The sequence below is a fragment of the Crocuta crocuta genome, unplaced genomic scaffold, assembly GCF_008692635.1.
Source record: "Crocuta crocuta isolate KB4526 unplaced genomic scaffold, BGI_CrCroc_1.0 scaffold139, whole genome shotgun sequence".
Lineage (NCBI taxonomy): Eukaryota > Metazoa > Chordata > Mammalia > Carnivora > Hyaenidae > Crocuta > Crocuta crocuta.
This window is the reverse complement of record NW_027533258.1, coordinates 10,874,301-10,890,423: the sequence shown is the minus strand read 5'-3', so window position 1 is coordinate 10,890,423 and position 16,123 is coordinate 10,874,301. Positions and strand designations below refer to the sequence as shown.

General features: G+C 54.6%; 1 protein-coding gene across 1 annotated transcript in view; it reads right to left on the bottom strand.

Annotated features, from left to right (window-relative positions):
* The window catches only part of RABEP1 (rabaptin, RAB GTPase binding effector protein 1), an 89,597-nt gene that overhangs the window by 5,908 nt on the left and 67,566 nt on the right, over window positions 1-16,123 (bottom strand). Inside the window, exons 10-14 of the mRNA XM_077746772.1 lie at window positions 14,207-14,338; window positions 9,370-9,837; window positions 8,229-8,333; window positions 7,059-7,175; window positions 2,709-2,807 (exon numbers count right to left, since the gene is read on the bottom strand). Of these exons, the coding sequence (XP_077602898.1) occupies window positions 2,709-2,807; window positions 7,059-7,175; window positions 8,229-8,333; window positions 9,370-9,837; window positions 14,207-14,338 (921 nt within the window). The remainder of the gene's footprint in view (window positions 1-2,708; window positions 2,808-7,058; window positions 7,176-8,228; window positions 8,334-9,369; window positions 9,838-14,206; window positions 14,339-16,123) is intronic.

Sequence of the window (16,123 nt, the reverse complement as noted above, 5' to 3'; positions counted from 1 at the left end):
GAGGCTGGGCGCTGCTCCGGGGCTGCCTATAGTGCGATCTTAGGTATTTGATGAGGACTTGTCTCAACAGAAGAGTTACTCCATTTGAGTATATGATAAAATCCAGAAAAGTACTTAGTTTCTGCTCATTGTTAATACTAAGGCACTTAAATGGCTGTAGAAATGGGGAGCAGTCACTCCTCCAACACTGACTAGCAGCTGCCCCTCCATCTAGGCGTTTTGCTGTGCACGGGGACACACACAATGTGCCCTGGAGAAGCTCCCGGTGCACTGGAGGCAGAGCTCGGTGAACCGACCCTGACCCNGCTGCGGGGGGCAGGCAAGGTCTGGCAGAACCTGGGGGCTTTCTTGGCTCCGACTTCAGACCAGAATCCATTGTGCTCCAGACTCTTTTAGCCAATTTACAGTAAAACCCGTGTCCCCCTGTCACTGGGGTTTGAAAGGAGGGAAGGAATCAAATGCATAGAGGGCGACTGGGGGGCTTAGTCGGTTAAGTGTCCGATTTCGGCTCAGGTCATGATATCACAGTTCGTAGGTTCGAGCCCTGCATTGGGCTCTGTGCTGACAGCTCAGAGCCTGGAGCCTGCTTCCAATTCTGCGTCTCCCTCTCTCTCTCTGCCCCTCCCCTGCTCACGCTGTCTCTCTCTCTCAGAGAAATAAAAAAAAAAAAAAAATCAAATGCATATATTTGCTTATTTTTGTAGAGAGAAAAACAGAAGGGTAAGGCAAAACTAAGTTAAAATGGCCCTATAAGGGAGGGGGTGAGAGCGGGGTGAAAAGATTAGAGAATGGAAGAGATTGGAATAATTTACACACTTGTTATAGTTCTGCCTCGTGAGCTGTGCTGGATGTTCAAGAAAAGTGAATCAAAAAACGTAATACAAACAGAAACCAATGGAGCTACCCAGTATCAGACTGATAAGCACAAGGAAAAAATTAGTGCAAGTAACTTTTACACGCAGTGCTCAGACTGTAAGTCCTTAGCTGGGATACAGTCTAAGAGCAAAAAATCCCATGAAGAAGCAACCGAATTTCACTTAATAGTTTTGCTGTTGGTGGCACTGTTAATGGTCCTTCTGAAACAATTCTGTCCCCACCCTGACCAAGTCGTCACCTTCACATCACCAATAATGGGACACCCGTCCGAACATGCGCCTCGCGGCCCTGAGCTCCCACCAAATCAGTTCATCTCGGGGCTGTTTTGGCCGGAATCTAACCTGACTCCAAACACATGGAAATAGCCGGACACAGGATTCTCCCAGACAGCTGGTCTGGATCCTTCAAAAGCAATAATAACCATTAACGCCAGACAATGACGATGACGAAGGGGACAGTGTGACAAGACGCCCTGGACTGCCTCCTCCATCGAAAAGGCCAAGTAAGACACTGGAGCCCCCGCGGAAAACCACCTCGCGTCTGTCTGTGCTGGGAAGAGTGTGTGGACGCGTCTGGCAGCGCCATGATGCCGGCAGCCGCTTCTAGTGGCTCAGGAAACACGGACACGTGTGTGGGAGAGAGAGACCAACACCCACTGCCACACTCTGAAAACGTGGCAAAATATTAACAACTGGCAAATCTAACTGAAGGTTCGAGGAGGGTTCAGTCTGCAAGCCTCTCCAGTTTGAAATCCTCCACGGCGTTAGGAGGACCCCAAGATCCCAACCGCCACCGTGGCTGCTCTTCTCGGACGGTGCACAGGAAATGGAGCACCCTGTTCTCAGTACTAGAACCTTCGAGGGTAACCCTGGAACACTGCTCCAGCGTCACCCACAACACACTCACGTCATGTGGCGCCCACTTTTCAGAAAGTGGTTGTGAAGGCAGCGGAGCGTAAAGGACAGGCAGAAAGAGCTGAGGGAGGAGCGAGGCGCAGAGGCTGCGTGGGAGGGCGCTTGTTGGTGCCCCAGCAATCTCTAGGTCGCCAACTATGATCTCAGGTTCTCCGATACCGGAAACGATCTCAAACCCCCTCGTCAGTGACTGGAATGACACAGTCTTCAAGAGACCAGGGCCACAATTTGGGGATCGACTCAAAGGCCATTCAGATGCTGACCCAATGCTGATCAGAAACCGGGCATTTCCAGGCGGCCAGAGTCATCCTCAGACACAGGCTCTGACTCGGAGGAAAAGGGTGAACCCAGCGGCTGGAACCAGTCTGGGGAGGAGGGAGGCCCAAATCTGGGGGGCCACTCGGCAGAGGTCCAAGCTAACCCTTCTTCAAGAAGCTCTCAGCCCCCCACCCCCTCAGGACAGACAGCCTTCTGGACGCTTCCCCACAGCATAGCAGTTACGGTGCATGTGCCGTCAGGACGCCTGTGAAATGAATCTGACTGATTTAATTAAATGGTCTGTTGAGAAAAGTATAGGACGTTCAAAAGCTCCACCTGCTAGGGCCGCGGGAGACCTCGGTGTCCCGCTCGTGTGCAGAACCCACGACTGCACGTCAGTCCAAAGTTCATTCCGTTGAGGTTCCCAAAGCAGAAAAGTAAAGCAAGTTCCAGGTGAGAATGTTGTCTGGTCACGAAGGCAGATCTGCCAAAAGAGCTACGTGTCTGTTTCTGAGTGTGTTTGGATGTCGCTTCGGCCGGAGACAACAGAACAGTGTAGCCACTTGGCCGGGAAGATAAAATCGTAGCAAAGCGGATTTTAAGACAGAGCAAAAAGGAGTATACGTCACACAGTTAACGTTTATTGAAACATTCACTTACCATCTGTTCCTGAACATCCCTTTTTGCCTGGGAAAAGCCCTGCTGCAAGTCTTCAAGTAAGAGCTCAGACGCTTGGGCCCTTTGGACAAGCGTAGAGATCTAAAAACAAGGCACACAGAAAATACAGTTAGGAAACTGGTTCTTCTGAAACTACCCGTCCCATCCCTTGCTCATTTGCTGCCCCGAGCTGATGCTTTATTCAACTGTCATAACTCACTCATCACTCAGTCACAAGGTGTGTGTGACATCTGCTGTGTCTTAGACCTTCCCATCACCAGCCGCACACGGACAGAAAGCATGACACACATGGGCCTCCAGACACAGATGTGAATACATGCTGCCTACTCAGAGTATCCTTAGAGGAGCTTAAAAAAAAATGGCTAAAGATTCTGAAACTGTGTTCACACACAAAAAGCAGAGTGTAAAGCATAAACCAGTCTTCTCTGAACTAGCTTCAATCTTCCAAGATGATTTACTTAAAAGTGAGAAACACATGACTAACATCACCAAACTCTAAACTCTGGTGTTAATTCAAAACAATTTTTTAAATGTTTACTTTACTTTTGAGAGACAGAGAGAGACAGAGCAGGGGAGGGGCAGAGACAGGGAGAAAGAGAATCCCAAACAGGCTTCACGATGTCCGTTCAGAGCCCACTGTGGGGCTGGATCCCACAAACTGAGTTCATGACTTGAACTAAAATCAAGAGTCAGGTGCTTAACCAACGGAGCCCCCGGAGTGCCCTGATTAAACGAATTATTATGGCCAGAATTCTGCTGCCAGCAGTGGCAGATTGGGTCACGCAAACCAAACTTCCTACTAAGAATGAAGCCAACCAGACAAAACCATGTAAGGTAAGGTACCTGAGAGCACCAGAAAACACGCCAGAAAGAACCACAGGGCTGCAGACAGAATCAGGACACCCAGGGCAGGGGAGGGGGGTGCAGAGCATCTGGGACAGTCCTCTCTAGAAGCACATGCCAGTCCCAAGAGAAACGGGGGATGCCGAGCAGCTGAGTCCCCACGATAAAGGGCAAGAGAGAAGAGTCCAGAACCCAGGGTGCAAAGGGACCCCGGTAAACACGCTGCACTTTGGACTGGGCCCCCCCAAGGCTGCTTCCTAGGGTAAGGGAAGAATTTAAAATAACCCAACCTTCACAAGCTCATAAAGTCTCCATTTCTATGACTGGATTCGGGTGGCCAGGATCGTTAGTACCACTAGCTCATTGCCTCTCATCAGGAAACGGCTTTATATTCCAACATTTTCACACAGGGTATCCAGCACCCAAATAAAAATGTGCAAAGAAAGGGCAAGATAAGAACAAAAATAACAAAACAGGTAACAAACATCTAAAATGAATCTGCATGCATGAATTATTGGAGACAGACATTTTAAAATAACTATATTTGACATGTTCAGAGATTTAAAAGACAGAATTTAGAACTGCAGAGAACTGGAAACAATGGAAAATAACCAAATGGCAATGATAAACAGGAAAAAAAATCAATTATCGAAATTAAAAATTCAATGGCTAAATTTAACAGATTAGACCCATCTGAAGAGAAAATTAGCGAAGTGTAAGACCTGAAGAAAATAAAGACAAAAAGTTGGAAAATACAGAAGAGGCATAGAAAGCCACATAGATAAAACATGAAGGTCCCGCACGTATAAACCTTTAAGGAAATAGGACCAACGGAAAAATGGCTGGAAGAGCGAAAACTGGCTTCCCTGCGGCCTCACTCCTAGGTGCTCCAGAGAAACAGGCCGCACACCCGCCAGAGCCACAGAACAAAGTCAGGAAACGTATTCATTCACAAGAGCCCAGAACGAAACCCACCCAGGCTTCCCTCAAATGCAGAAGGGCCGTGAGGTGTGGCCACGTTGATGTGGCATGTCGGGTGCTGGTGCACCCGGAACCGTCAAAGACGAGGTGTGGAAGGTTCCAGATGACAGGCACCACTAAACAGCGTCAGAAGTCAGAATCCCGCCTCTGTGTGCAGGCCACGTGTTCATTCAGTAGAAAGCACATGGGTGTACTAGAAGGTTCTGCATNGTATTTCCCTGATGAGGAGGGATGCTGAGCATCATTAGAAGGTTCTGCATCTTGATCCAGGTGATGATCACCTGGTTACATTTTTTCACACGTTAAAATTCACTAAATTTTACACTTGAAATCTCTACTTGAAATCTTTACTGTACGTCTAGCCCAAGAGCAGGGATGCATTCTCGGGGAGGAGGACGCAAGCAAGGGCTCGGCACGGGTCCCACACCCACCCCTGCGCTACTCAGAAGAACACGTCCAAATGCTTTGCAAAGACTAAAAAATGAACTGGTATTAAAGCACCATTCACGGGAGGCAAAGCCACAAGCCTGAGTGAACTTAAGCAGATGAACAAACAGAACATCATTTCCCCAGTTCCCAGGACACAGTCTAAGCACCTGACACAGAGTCAGGAAGATGTGACCTGTTCTCCAGGGAGAAGGAGCCGCACAGACGGCAACCCCAGGACGCGCGGGAGGCATCAGAGGCCGTGGCGCGGGTACTGGACTGCTGCGCGAGGAAACCGTAAATGCTTTGAAATGAATGAAAACATAGTTCTCAGCAAGAAAATAAAACCTATTAAAAAGCAGCACATGAAAAATTTACTATAAATTACAGCATAGAACTTGGCACCAATCGAAGAGAACAGAGTCTGGACCCTGACCCCCCACAAGCAGTCACTTGACAAATGACAGGTGACCTTGGAGAGAAGCAGGAAAAAGGTGACTCTCTCCCTAAGCATACAGGAACTGGCGATCCCTGTGAAAGAATGAAAACTTTACCTTATCTACGGTATATACATCAAAGTCAGTTCTAGGTGGATTTTTAGATATAAATATGACTATATACTGAATAGGTATGAAAATACGTTTCTAATCCCAGAGCAAGAAGACATTCTTTAAGAAAAACCACACGCACACAGAACAAACATCACCAATCATAAAGAAAAGATCAATGGGGGCACCTGAGTGGCTCAGTCAGTTAAGCGTCCGACTCTTGATTTATTTCGGCTCAGGTCATGATCTCACAGTTCGTGGGTTTGGGCCCCATGTCAGGCTCTGAACTGACAGGGCAGAGCCTGCTTCGGATTCTGTCTCTCTGGCCCTCCCCTATTCATGCTCTGTCTCTCTCAAAAGAAATTTTAAAACAAAGATCAATAAATTTGACTATGTGAAAGTTAAGAACTTCTGTTCAAAAAGACACCATTAAAATAACGAGAACATAAAGTACTGATAAGAAAACATTTGTCCCACATATCACCAAAAGGCTCTACGAAGATTACGCATCTAACAAATCAGAAAAATAAAATAAAAATAAAAATTAACAATAAACAAAATAAAATAAGCAAAAATAAATAGAAACTAGACGATCCAATAGAAAAATCAGCATAAGTCTTAAGGACTCTCCCTCTCTCTCTCTCTCTCTCTCTCTCTCTCTCACACACACACACACACACACACACACACACACACACACTGACGCCTCCGTGGCCGATAAACACGAGAAACACGAAGTCACCTCGGCACTCATCGGAGAAACACAAACTAAGCCCCGGCGCCCCACCCACCGGCTGCAGTTACAATAACGGAATGAAGTCTGTGCCCAGAATGGCTCCCGTGCGACACTGCCAGCTGGGGAGCCCTGGCGTCTTCACCTACTGGGGTGAACACATTCTCAACAGGGACCCTGGCCGCCCGTCCCGGCGCCTACGCCGCAGGAACACACGCCACAAGCCCTATGCAGACGTTCAGAGAACAGTCATTCCTAACTGCCCAGGGCCGGGACCTGCCCCGGCGCTCATCAGGACGGACAGACGGACGCCGCTGCACAGGGGCACGGGGACGGCGAACGAGGTGCGGCTACAGGCACCGGGCCAGCCTCTCAGGATGCGCGTGGAGGGGCAGGGACGGGGGCACAGCACCAGGCCGACGGCGGCCCCGATTAGGCCGGGGTTGTCACCCCGGGGGCCTGGCTCAGGCTCCGGCCCGTGACCCGGGCAGTGCTCACACGGAGCTAGCTCTGGTGTGTGTGCTGCATCTGTGTCTGAGTTTTCTATTTGTACACATTCCAGAAGCGAGAGCACAATTCCCGTCAGGAAGGAGTTTTGCGCCACAGAAAAAACTAATAAAAATCAAAGGGGAAGGAGGACGGGAGCCTGAGGACGCCCGTTGGGCAGCTACTGCCAAGACCCCGTACGTATACGCTCCTTCCCAAGAGGCCTGTAGGTCGGCAGCAGACGCGGGTCAGCGAGAGCCCCCGCTCTGCGGGGGAGGAGCCCCCGGGCCCGGGGACAGGACGGGAGCCGCGCACCTGCAGGCTGGTGTCCTCCGCGCTGCGCCTCAGCGCCGCCTCCAGCCCCTGCCGCTCCCTCAGCGTCCTCTCCAGCTGGTCGTTGGCCTGTCTCAGCATCGCCTGCAGCTTCTTCACCTGCGCCGTTTCAAATGCCGGAAGAAAGCAGTGGAATTCTTTCATCAACGTAAAAACAGTCCCTCACTCCAGAACATTTTTAAAATCTTTTTTCTTCCTGAGAAACAGCACAGGCTCGTCAATTCAGAATGAAGGACCCCACGTGAGGTGCGGCTAACAAGTCACTCTGCACGTGCGCGGTCTCCTTCCTGGGTCCCTCAGGCCAGGGCCCCGGCCCCTCGCCCTGGTCCATCCTCGGCCTTCCCTCTGCAACCTGCACTAACGCTACGAATTCTGCCTAAAGTAAAAGTCAACACATCACTTCCCTCCTTGGAATTTCCAACCTCGGCCCAAAGTCTTCAAGGTACGGTTCAAATCCCTTCCGCTCCTACCCAGTCCCTCCAGGACCTCACCCCTTCCTGTACGGCATANCCCCCCCCAGTTCTGCCGTGCCCACCGGGACCGGAGTACCCAGAACCGGCAAGGCACCTGCACAAAGCGTCGGCACACTGCCTACTGAGGGGACCGTGGAAGGGACTGGAAGGACCCCTCTTCCCCTCCTGTGGACTCTGACAAGCCTTCTGTCCCCAGGTCCTGCTTCCTGAATGCTTCTGACGAGTCGTGATGAGACGCCTTATTCGGACAGGCGCTCGTCAATCCCTGCACCAGGTTGGCCGAGTCTTTCTTTCTGTGACCCCATAAACTAACCTTAACCAATTCACACATTTCTCACGAGGGGCGGGCAGTAGGCAATGAAGACGCCCTACGGCGGCAGGGATGAGACCCCGTTAGAAGCAGCTACACCTCCCTCCTCCCCCACATCGGGAAGCACGCTCGTGTGCACACCACTGACAGCGGCCACGTCGGGCGTGCATGTGCCGCGGGCACTCCTGCCACCACGGGCTGCGCCAGCTGGGCTCCAGTGCGCTTCCACTGGAAACTAAGTGACGCTGCACGCACGGGGTCACGGCACCTGTGACACGGATGCGCTTCAGAGAGCAAGTGGAAGGGAAAAGGCACCCCCTCTGCGCCTCCGGCGAAAACTACAGCTCGCGGCCGGCCGAGCGCACTCACCTGGTCTCGCGTCTCAGCCTCCTGAGTCTGAAGCCCCTGCAGCTGTTTCTCGTAGTTGGAACACATGTCACAGCGTCTGCCGAGTTTGTTTCCGGCGTTATGTACCTGCAGGCACCAGAATGACGTCTTACCAGGCGGAACGAGGTGCTTCCGTGTCACATGCGTGACCATGACCGCGTGCACAGCCTGACCCGTGTTCGGGACGGGGGCGGGAGGGTATGGCTTCCACAGAGACCACGAGAAGTGACGGGACAGGGCGGACTCCCCAGTATGGGTTTGATGGGACAACAAGGGGCCCACCTAACCACCGGGCGGCCGAGGGCCACAAACACCGCGTTTGAGGCGATCGAAAGGCAAGAGGCAGGCCCGGCGGCTCCCAGTCTAAGCAGGGGCGCAAGGGGGTGGGGGCGGGGAGGGACCAGCACCCCCTCGCTCCCACCCGCCTCGCCTCGCACAGGCAGCCCCACCACGTACCACCCCTGCACCCCCTCTCTCACACGTGTTCCGCACAAGACCGTAGGGAACGCTTTCCATTAGGCTTAGTCAGCGGACCCACTCACGGGTCAACAGCTGCTTAAAGAGACACGGCCCCGGGGAAAGAAAGTGCTAGAAATCAGAACACCTGGTCCCCGACCCATGTCTCTACACGGAGGAGAAACCCAGGCGAATCTGGTGCCTGAGACCCACCCTCGCCCGCAGACTGGGACAAGGTCGTCACCACCCGAAGCTCTAGTTGATGGGGTCCAGGACGGCCCCGTCACCTGCAAGGCCGCGCGCAAATGCACAGGGACAGTTCCATCTCCCAACGGCCGTCTAAGTTGGCAAAAGCTCTCAGGAAGAATATTAACCCCTCCCCTATCTGCCACCCCCTCCACAAGCGCACGCGCAGCGTCAACTGCTGATGGCAAGTGAGGGGAGAGGAGCCGCCAAGCAAAGCAAATCCAGGCTGTGCCACCGTCAAACGGGCTGCGCCCCCCGCTTCAGCGGGGACACCATGGTCACCGGGTGTGCAGGAGCGCGGCGCGGCAGCCTGAGGACGCACACGCAGCGGCCCCGGGCTGTCTCTCGAGTGAGCACTAACCCCGGAGCCACCGGCCGGCCCCCAGGGGGGTAAGAGGCCAGAAGTCCGAGAGCGGCTCACCTCCTTCTGCAGGAGGTCCCACTCCGTCTCGCTGACTAAGCGGTAGCCGCTGGGGGACACGTACGCAGTCTCCACACCCTGGGTGACGCTGGACAGGAGAGACGCCGTCTCTTCTTGCTCTGGCGTCATGGCCTTGATCGCCCTCTCCTGGTCTTTGGTTAACATGAACCCGCTTGGCATCTGCAGCGACCCAAGGGAAGCAGTGTCGAAGTTCTCAGACACCGAGTCTGCTCCCACCAACGGCCCAAAATCCGACTCGTCCAGGTTTCCGGCAGACTTGGCCTTGCAGTTGTAGCCCAAAGCTTTGGACTGCAGCGAGCCCGAGGGCCCAAGGCTGTCCGTGGACTGTGCTCTCCTGAGTCCGTCTTTGAACACGTCACTGTCCGATCTGGCGAACGGGTCCCCGGACGGCAACAACAGGTCCGCGTCCAGGGAGTGCACTGAGCCGTGGGTGCTACCTCGGTGCTCCTGAAACGGGAGAACGCACGGCACCGAGTTAGACGATTCTCTCGATTCCAAAGAGAAAAACAACCGTATCTTACAAGCGTTCAGCCACACACTAGGTAGGGCGATTGTCGGCACACGCCTCACATGCCCACTGAACGTTTCCTGAGACTCCTGTATACGCCAGGCGCTAAGCCCGGCACTCAGGGTGCAGAGCAACCCTCACCTCAAGATGTTTACAGTTTCATGACAAAAATTAACAAGGCTATTAGAACGCCCTACGTAATTCAATAACAGGTTAGAAGTCTGTACTGAATGTTCTGGGGGCTCAAGGGTGGGCTTCGGCCCAGACGTAAGGGGTCAGGGAAGGGTTCCTTGAAGTTCAGTGTCAGGCGTGCTGAGCGTAGGTGCTTGCTGTATATCCACACGGAGGTACCAACCAGTAGACAGAAGTTTTTAGACAGAGGCCTGACAGTGACCACCACATAATGATAAAGTGTCAGCAGCAGATCAGAACCCCTCGGAGAAACACCAGATCTGTCCATTTTGGGGATGGAAGGAGGAAGGAGGAGCCTAAGTAGGAGGGAAATGAGGAAAGTTCCACATGCTGGAAGGTGTGATCAACACGTCAAATGGGGTGCACGGAGCGAAAGGAGCCGAGACGCAAAAGGTACCCCGCTACGTGTCCCCATCGGCATGAAACATCCAGAGCGGTGACTCCGTAAAGACGGAAAAGCCAATCAGTGGTTGCCAAAGGCCGAGGGGAAGGATGCTGGGCAGTGCTCCTTAGTGGGCGCGGGGCCTCCTCTGGGGGACGACAATGTTTTGAAACCAGACAAAGGTGGTGCTTGCACGACACAGTACGTGTACTCAAGTGCCACTGAATCACGCACTTTAAATGGCTGATTTTACAACGTGTAGATTCCACCTCAATTAAAAACTGCCTGGTCCCCAGGTGCTGTTCCAGATGCAGCCACACGGTTACTGGGGATCAGAACACAAGAACACATAGCAAGCTTTTCTTGATATTCAATGTATTTGGTTTTAAGGACTAGCCTTTATTTTAACATAACGTCCTGTCTACTTTTCGTTGTTAAATGCCTGTTTTAAGTTTATTTACTTATTTTGAGACAGAATGCACGAGAATAGGGGAAGAGACGGGGTGGGGGAGAACAGAGGATCTGAATCGGGCTCTGCGCTGTCAGCAGGGCCGACACGGGGCTCAAACGCATGAACTCTGAGATCATGACCTGAGCCAAAATTGGATGCTCAACCAACTGAGCCACCCAGGAGCCCCAAGTACCCTTTCTTTTATGAACTGGCGAAAACTGTGAAATATAAAACTTTTGAATACTTTAAAAATATCCTTACATGGTAAAAAATTAACAAATTTTTATTAATTTCTCCATTTTTTCTCTTTATTTAAAAAAAAATTTTTTATAGTTTATTTCTGAGACAGACACAGCATGAGCGGGGGAGGGGCAGAGAGAGAGGGAGACACAGAATCTGAAACAGGCTCCAGGCTCTGAGCTGTCAGCACAGAGCCCGACACGGGGCTCAAACCCATGAACCATGAGATCTGACCTGAGCTTTCTCTTTAAATTTAGATTTTTTTTCATGGATGAGAGCAGCTGCTGGAGAAACACAGCACACCTCAGGTGGCTTTGGTCAGGGTCCCAGGGTCCAGTCTGTTACCTTATAAAGCAGCCTCGCACCTCACTGGCCACATGCAGTGCGACTGTGACACGGCTGTGACACGGAGGAGGACAAGGGACCGCGCAGGCAAGGTGAGGGCCATTTAAGCCAAGGCAGCCCCCGTGCTGGTGACAACACAGCAATATGGGGGGGGGGGGATGGGCTGCACGGTACCTCTGGAAGCTGACTCAGCATGTTCTGGTACTTTACAAATGCTTGTGCCCTTAAACTCGGCCGCTCTTTCCCCGAGGGCATCGGGTAAGTCTGCAGTGATTTGTGTCCAGGGAAGAATTCTATGACCAGCAGAGGGGCGTCACTTGGAGTGATCAAAGCTCCCAGGCGAGTGAAAGACAGAACCACTGTGACATCGGGTTGTGGATCCTGCCTCTGAGTCTCTGCACTTCATGACGCTTTGCCGTGTGAGGGCCAGCCGGCTCCTCCAGGCTCCCTGGTCCCTCCGGTCAATACGCACCCGCCTGCGCACACGGCTCTCACATACACCCGCCCAGGCCGCGTCCAGCTTCGCTTCCCACGCCCGTGCGCGCGCGCCTCGCCACTCGGAGCCCAAACTGCCCCCTCGCCCTGGCTCCGCACAGGGCCAGGTACCCGGGCGGAGGTCACACTCCACCCCAACCCGCTGGGCTGTTCACGCCAGCCGCCCGCCCGCCCTCAGGACTGTCGGCAGCGGTGGCCCAGGACCGTGCCCACGCCACCCCCGTCCTGCTGCCTCACGACCGACTCGGGTGCATCTCGGGGGCTCTACCTAGTGTGCGTGTTAGTCCCTAGACACCATCACGGTAAACTTTCCTTTCCATGGCGCGGACCCTCCAACCTGGGCACGAGTCCATGAACAGGGTCGTAAGAAACCACGGGCACGGTGCCCGCCGCGAAGTGCCGGCTGTGGGCAAACATTCACGGTGTGACGCGCCGCGACCTTTCAGACAGATTCAGGTGGAAAAATTTTACATGAACGTTACGTCCAGTTGCAATATGGGTCACGTTTTAAAAGTGAAAACAGAAACGCGTTAACTTTGGAAAGGACGGGAGGGGCACGCAGCAGCACGCCCGGGCGCCTCTGGTCCCTCCGGGGGAGCACGCGCTGCCTTTGGGGAACAGGACACTCCAAGCCCACGACTGCGACCGGGGGGCTACAACCTCTGACCGTCCTCGGTCCTCGGCTAGAAACTGCTTTCGCTCAAAGAAGCGCCTGCCACCTTTACGTCATCAGGCGAACGGGAGCCTTCACGACTCAACACGGGTGCACTCAGCACTCAAGCTGCACAACCTCAGCCCCCGAAGTCTGAGGTACGGGAAACGTCAGGAAATAACACCAAGCACAATACACATCACAGACCAGCACACACGCACTCAGAGGACGTTTAAAACGCTTCCCTGAAAACGACAGCCAATCTCCCTTTCCCGTTTTCCGAAACCCTGCCCACGTCCCTGCCACGGAACCCACGCAACACGCGGCAGGACCCGAAAACGACCAGTCTCCCGCGAGGCGGCTGGTGCAAAGCGCTCAGCAGAATCGGGCCAGTCGGGTCTCCGTGCACATCCCGGAACAAAGACTGTGACACAGCAATTACGTTACACTTCCCAGAGTCCCTTAGGACGTTTCACTTGAAAAAACGATGAGCGATCTGTAAACACGGGAGACAGAAGCCACGAGGAGGCCAAGGACACGTGGTCGTATGAATCTGCACACGACCCACACGAGACCCACGCCGTCCCCACGTCACAGGCTGGAAAGGAAGGACGGGGGCAGTACGAACAAGGTCCCGGGGCACAGACGCGGCACGGGTCGTGGGGGCACCAAGGTCACCTGGCCGTGACGCCTCTTCCGGGCCCGGCCAGGGGCTTCACTTTTACCCTGGGGCGGAACAGAAGCCTGTGCCCTGCTGACACCGAGAGTCGGGGGGCCAGGCAGCACCCCAGGAGAGGCAGCCCGAACACCAGGCGCACACGACGGGACGGCGACTGTGGCCGGGACCGCGTGGATGACCAGGGGCTGTGGCAGCCGAGCAGGATCCGCCAGGAGCGTGGAGGCGGCAGCAGGTGGACAGACCACCAACTGGCCACCTGAGTAGGCAAGGGATGGGAGTGTGTGTGTGTGCGCGTGTGTGTGTGTGTGCACGCGCGCCCGCAGGCGCGCCCACACCCGAGGCCACACCGCGGGGTAAGGATGTGTGCGTGTGTGGGTGCCTGTGGGCGGAGGCCACGCTGAGGGGAAGGGTGCGTGCGCATCGCTGCGCATGCGCGCACGGCCCCGAGGCCCTGGGAACGCCCCGCCCACCTCCAGGCTCCGGCCCCAGCCTCCCCCCCGACCCGGCTGTTGTCACAACCGAAGGCCTGGGATGTGCTCGCACGGGGTTCAGTGTTGGAATGCCTCACATCGTCTCTTCTAAAGAACAAGCTCAAAGTATTAGCAACTTTTCATATTCATACTCGGAAAGATCTTACAGGTTTTATCATTTAAAGATTTTCTCCTACTGTGTTCATTTTGGAACCACGGGGAAAACGCCTGATCACTTCAGAGCTGGTGGCAGCAGAAGCCACCAGCCGTCTCCAGGGCCGCTGCCCATGACCTCCCAAACGCCTGCTGAAGGCCCTGCGAGTAGAGTAGCTGCGGACATCCTCTCCGGGAGAGGGTACACGTGGTCACACTGTGCGCAGTGACCAGAAGGACTCACCGTACCTCTTCGTTTGATAACTGGGCTGCAGATTCCTCGTGCGCTAACGCGCACGCCGCTGGCACTTTCACCTCCTCCTCGACATCTGCTTTTTTATGGTCCTTCCCCTTACTAAATCTCTGTTGTTCATCTTCCTCCTGAAAGTAGAGAGAAAACACAGCCGTTACCCAGGCGGCCTGTAGCTCATGATCCACTGAGTTCTTGAACCACTCAGAACAAGAGTAAAGCCTTATGGGGAAACTGGACACTGAAGCGTTTTGTGACCACATCTAAGGATATCAGGTCACAACAAAATGTTACACTACTCCAGGCACAGAGAGGGAAAGCCCGTCATGAAGACAAATCAGGACACAGCTTCCAAGAAGCGTGTACAGTGACAGGGAAACATGAAACAAACCGCCCGTTCTCTTCTTCGAGAGAAAACCTACAGGAACCCTCCTTCAGGTGAGGGAGACCGAGGGCAGGACACGGCCGGCGGAAACACGTACACATTTATGCGGAACTCACAGGAGTGCCTGAAGCCGATGTGACTGTGTGCTCCACAACACGAGCAGGCTACCTCAGTGTCCCCAGGCGGCCTCGTGGGAGGGACACACGATCACAACACAGACAAGGACGGACAAGGTGCCACAGCACAAAACAACGACCTCATCGGAAGGAGCCAGAACTGGGCCACAGAAGCAGCAGCGACAGGAGCCTGCCGACCGGGTGAGAGCGGACAGCAAGGGTCCCGGGAAGACAGGCGGACCGGGCAGCCGCGAAGTCTCCGGGGCCGAGAAGACACAGCTCAGGAAGAGAGGGGTGCGGACCAGGCAGGGAGTTAGAGACCTGCCATCAGCCCCCCCATCAGAAAGTCCGGGTATGTGTGCTCTGTTAGCGACACCACACGCGGCCTGAGCGCAGCGCCGACACACGGAAAACCCTCCGTAGGTGTCAGTAAAGGCCTAAGGGGCCGGTTTTGGCATCAGGCGGTTTTAGTGGGCGGCAGGAGGGCACGGTTAGGTCTGCAGAATCTAAGCCCTCAGGTGGGCCGGGTCTACACAACAGAGGGCTGAGTCAGAATGAAAGGAAACGTAAAAAGGATGAAACATCTGAAAACCAAAATCCAACCCAAGTCATGCAGGGTGGTTTAAACCTGTTTCCAACACCTAGCAAGGCTCCTACGCAGCTGCCCGGGGGTGGGGGGCACGCGAGCGCCCACGCACAGTGTGGTGCAGGGCAGCAGCCGCACCACCACTGGAAACGACAAGGGAACAACGATGACGGAGCCGCCCAAGCGACCCAGGGAGGGGCCGTGTGCGCTCCGGCACCGTCCAGGCAGTCAGCAACAGCGACGGCCGTCTCCTGGGAGCAGGTGGTGCCCCGATCTCGTGCGGAGGACAGGGGCCGAGGGGTGCTCACGCTGTGCTGCCTGCGTGACCCGAAGACACCCTAAAACCACGAACGCCCGGGAGACGGCCTCCCAGGGGCTGGCTGCACACGGCCATTCCGGTAGGGAGGTGAGCAGGGACAGGCTCACTCTCTCTCTGTATTTCCCACAAAATGTCTCCGGCGTGAGCTGTATGTGTGTATTACTCATGTCGTCTAAAAGATAAGGAGAAAACAGGAAGTTGGGCGTGTGGCCCTCTGGACTCCGGCCTTTTCAGATCACTGAGCGCCCCCTCCCCACCCCGTCCCTTCCAGCGAGGCCGTCACACACACGTGGCCCAGATACACCCGGTCCGGGAGCCCCGGCCAGAGCCGCAGACACCCGTCTTCGCCGAGCGCTTCCCAGAGATGAGCATCGCTCAGGCCACTCTGGGCCCAGAGGTCCCGGTCCCTCCAAGGCCCCTGTGGGGGGGGCGGCCGGGCCGTGAGCGGGAGGAGCAGGGACGCGCCCTCCCCCCTCACCCCCCCGAGCTGCGGCTCACCTGGTCCCACTT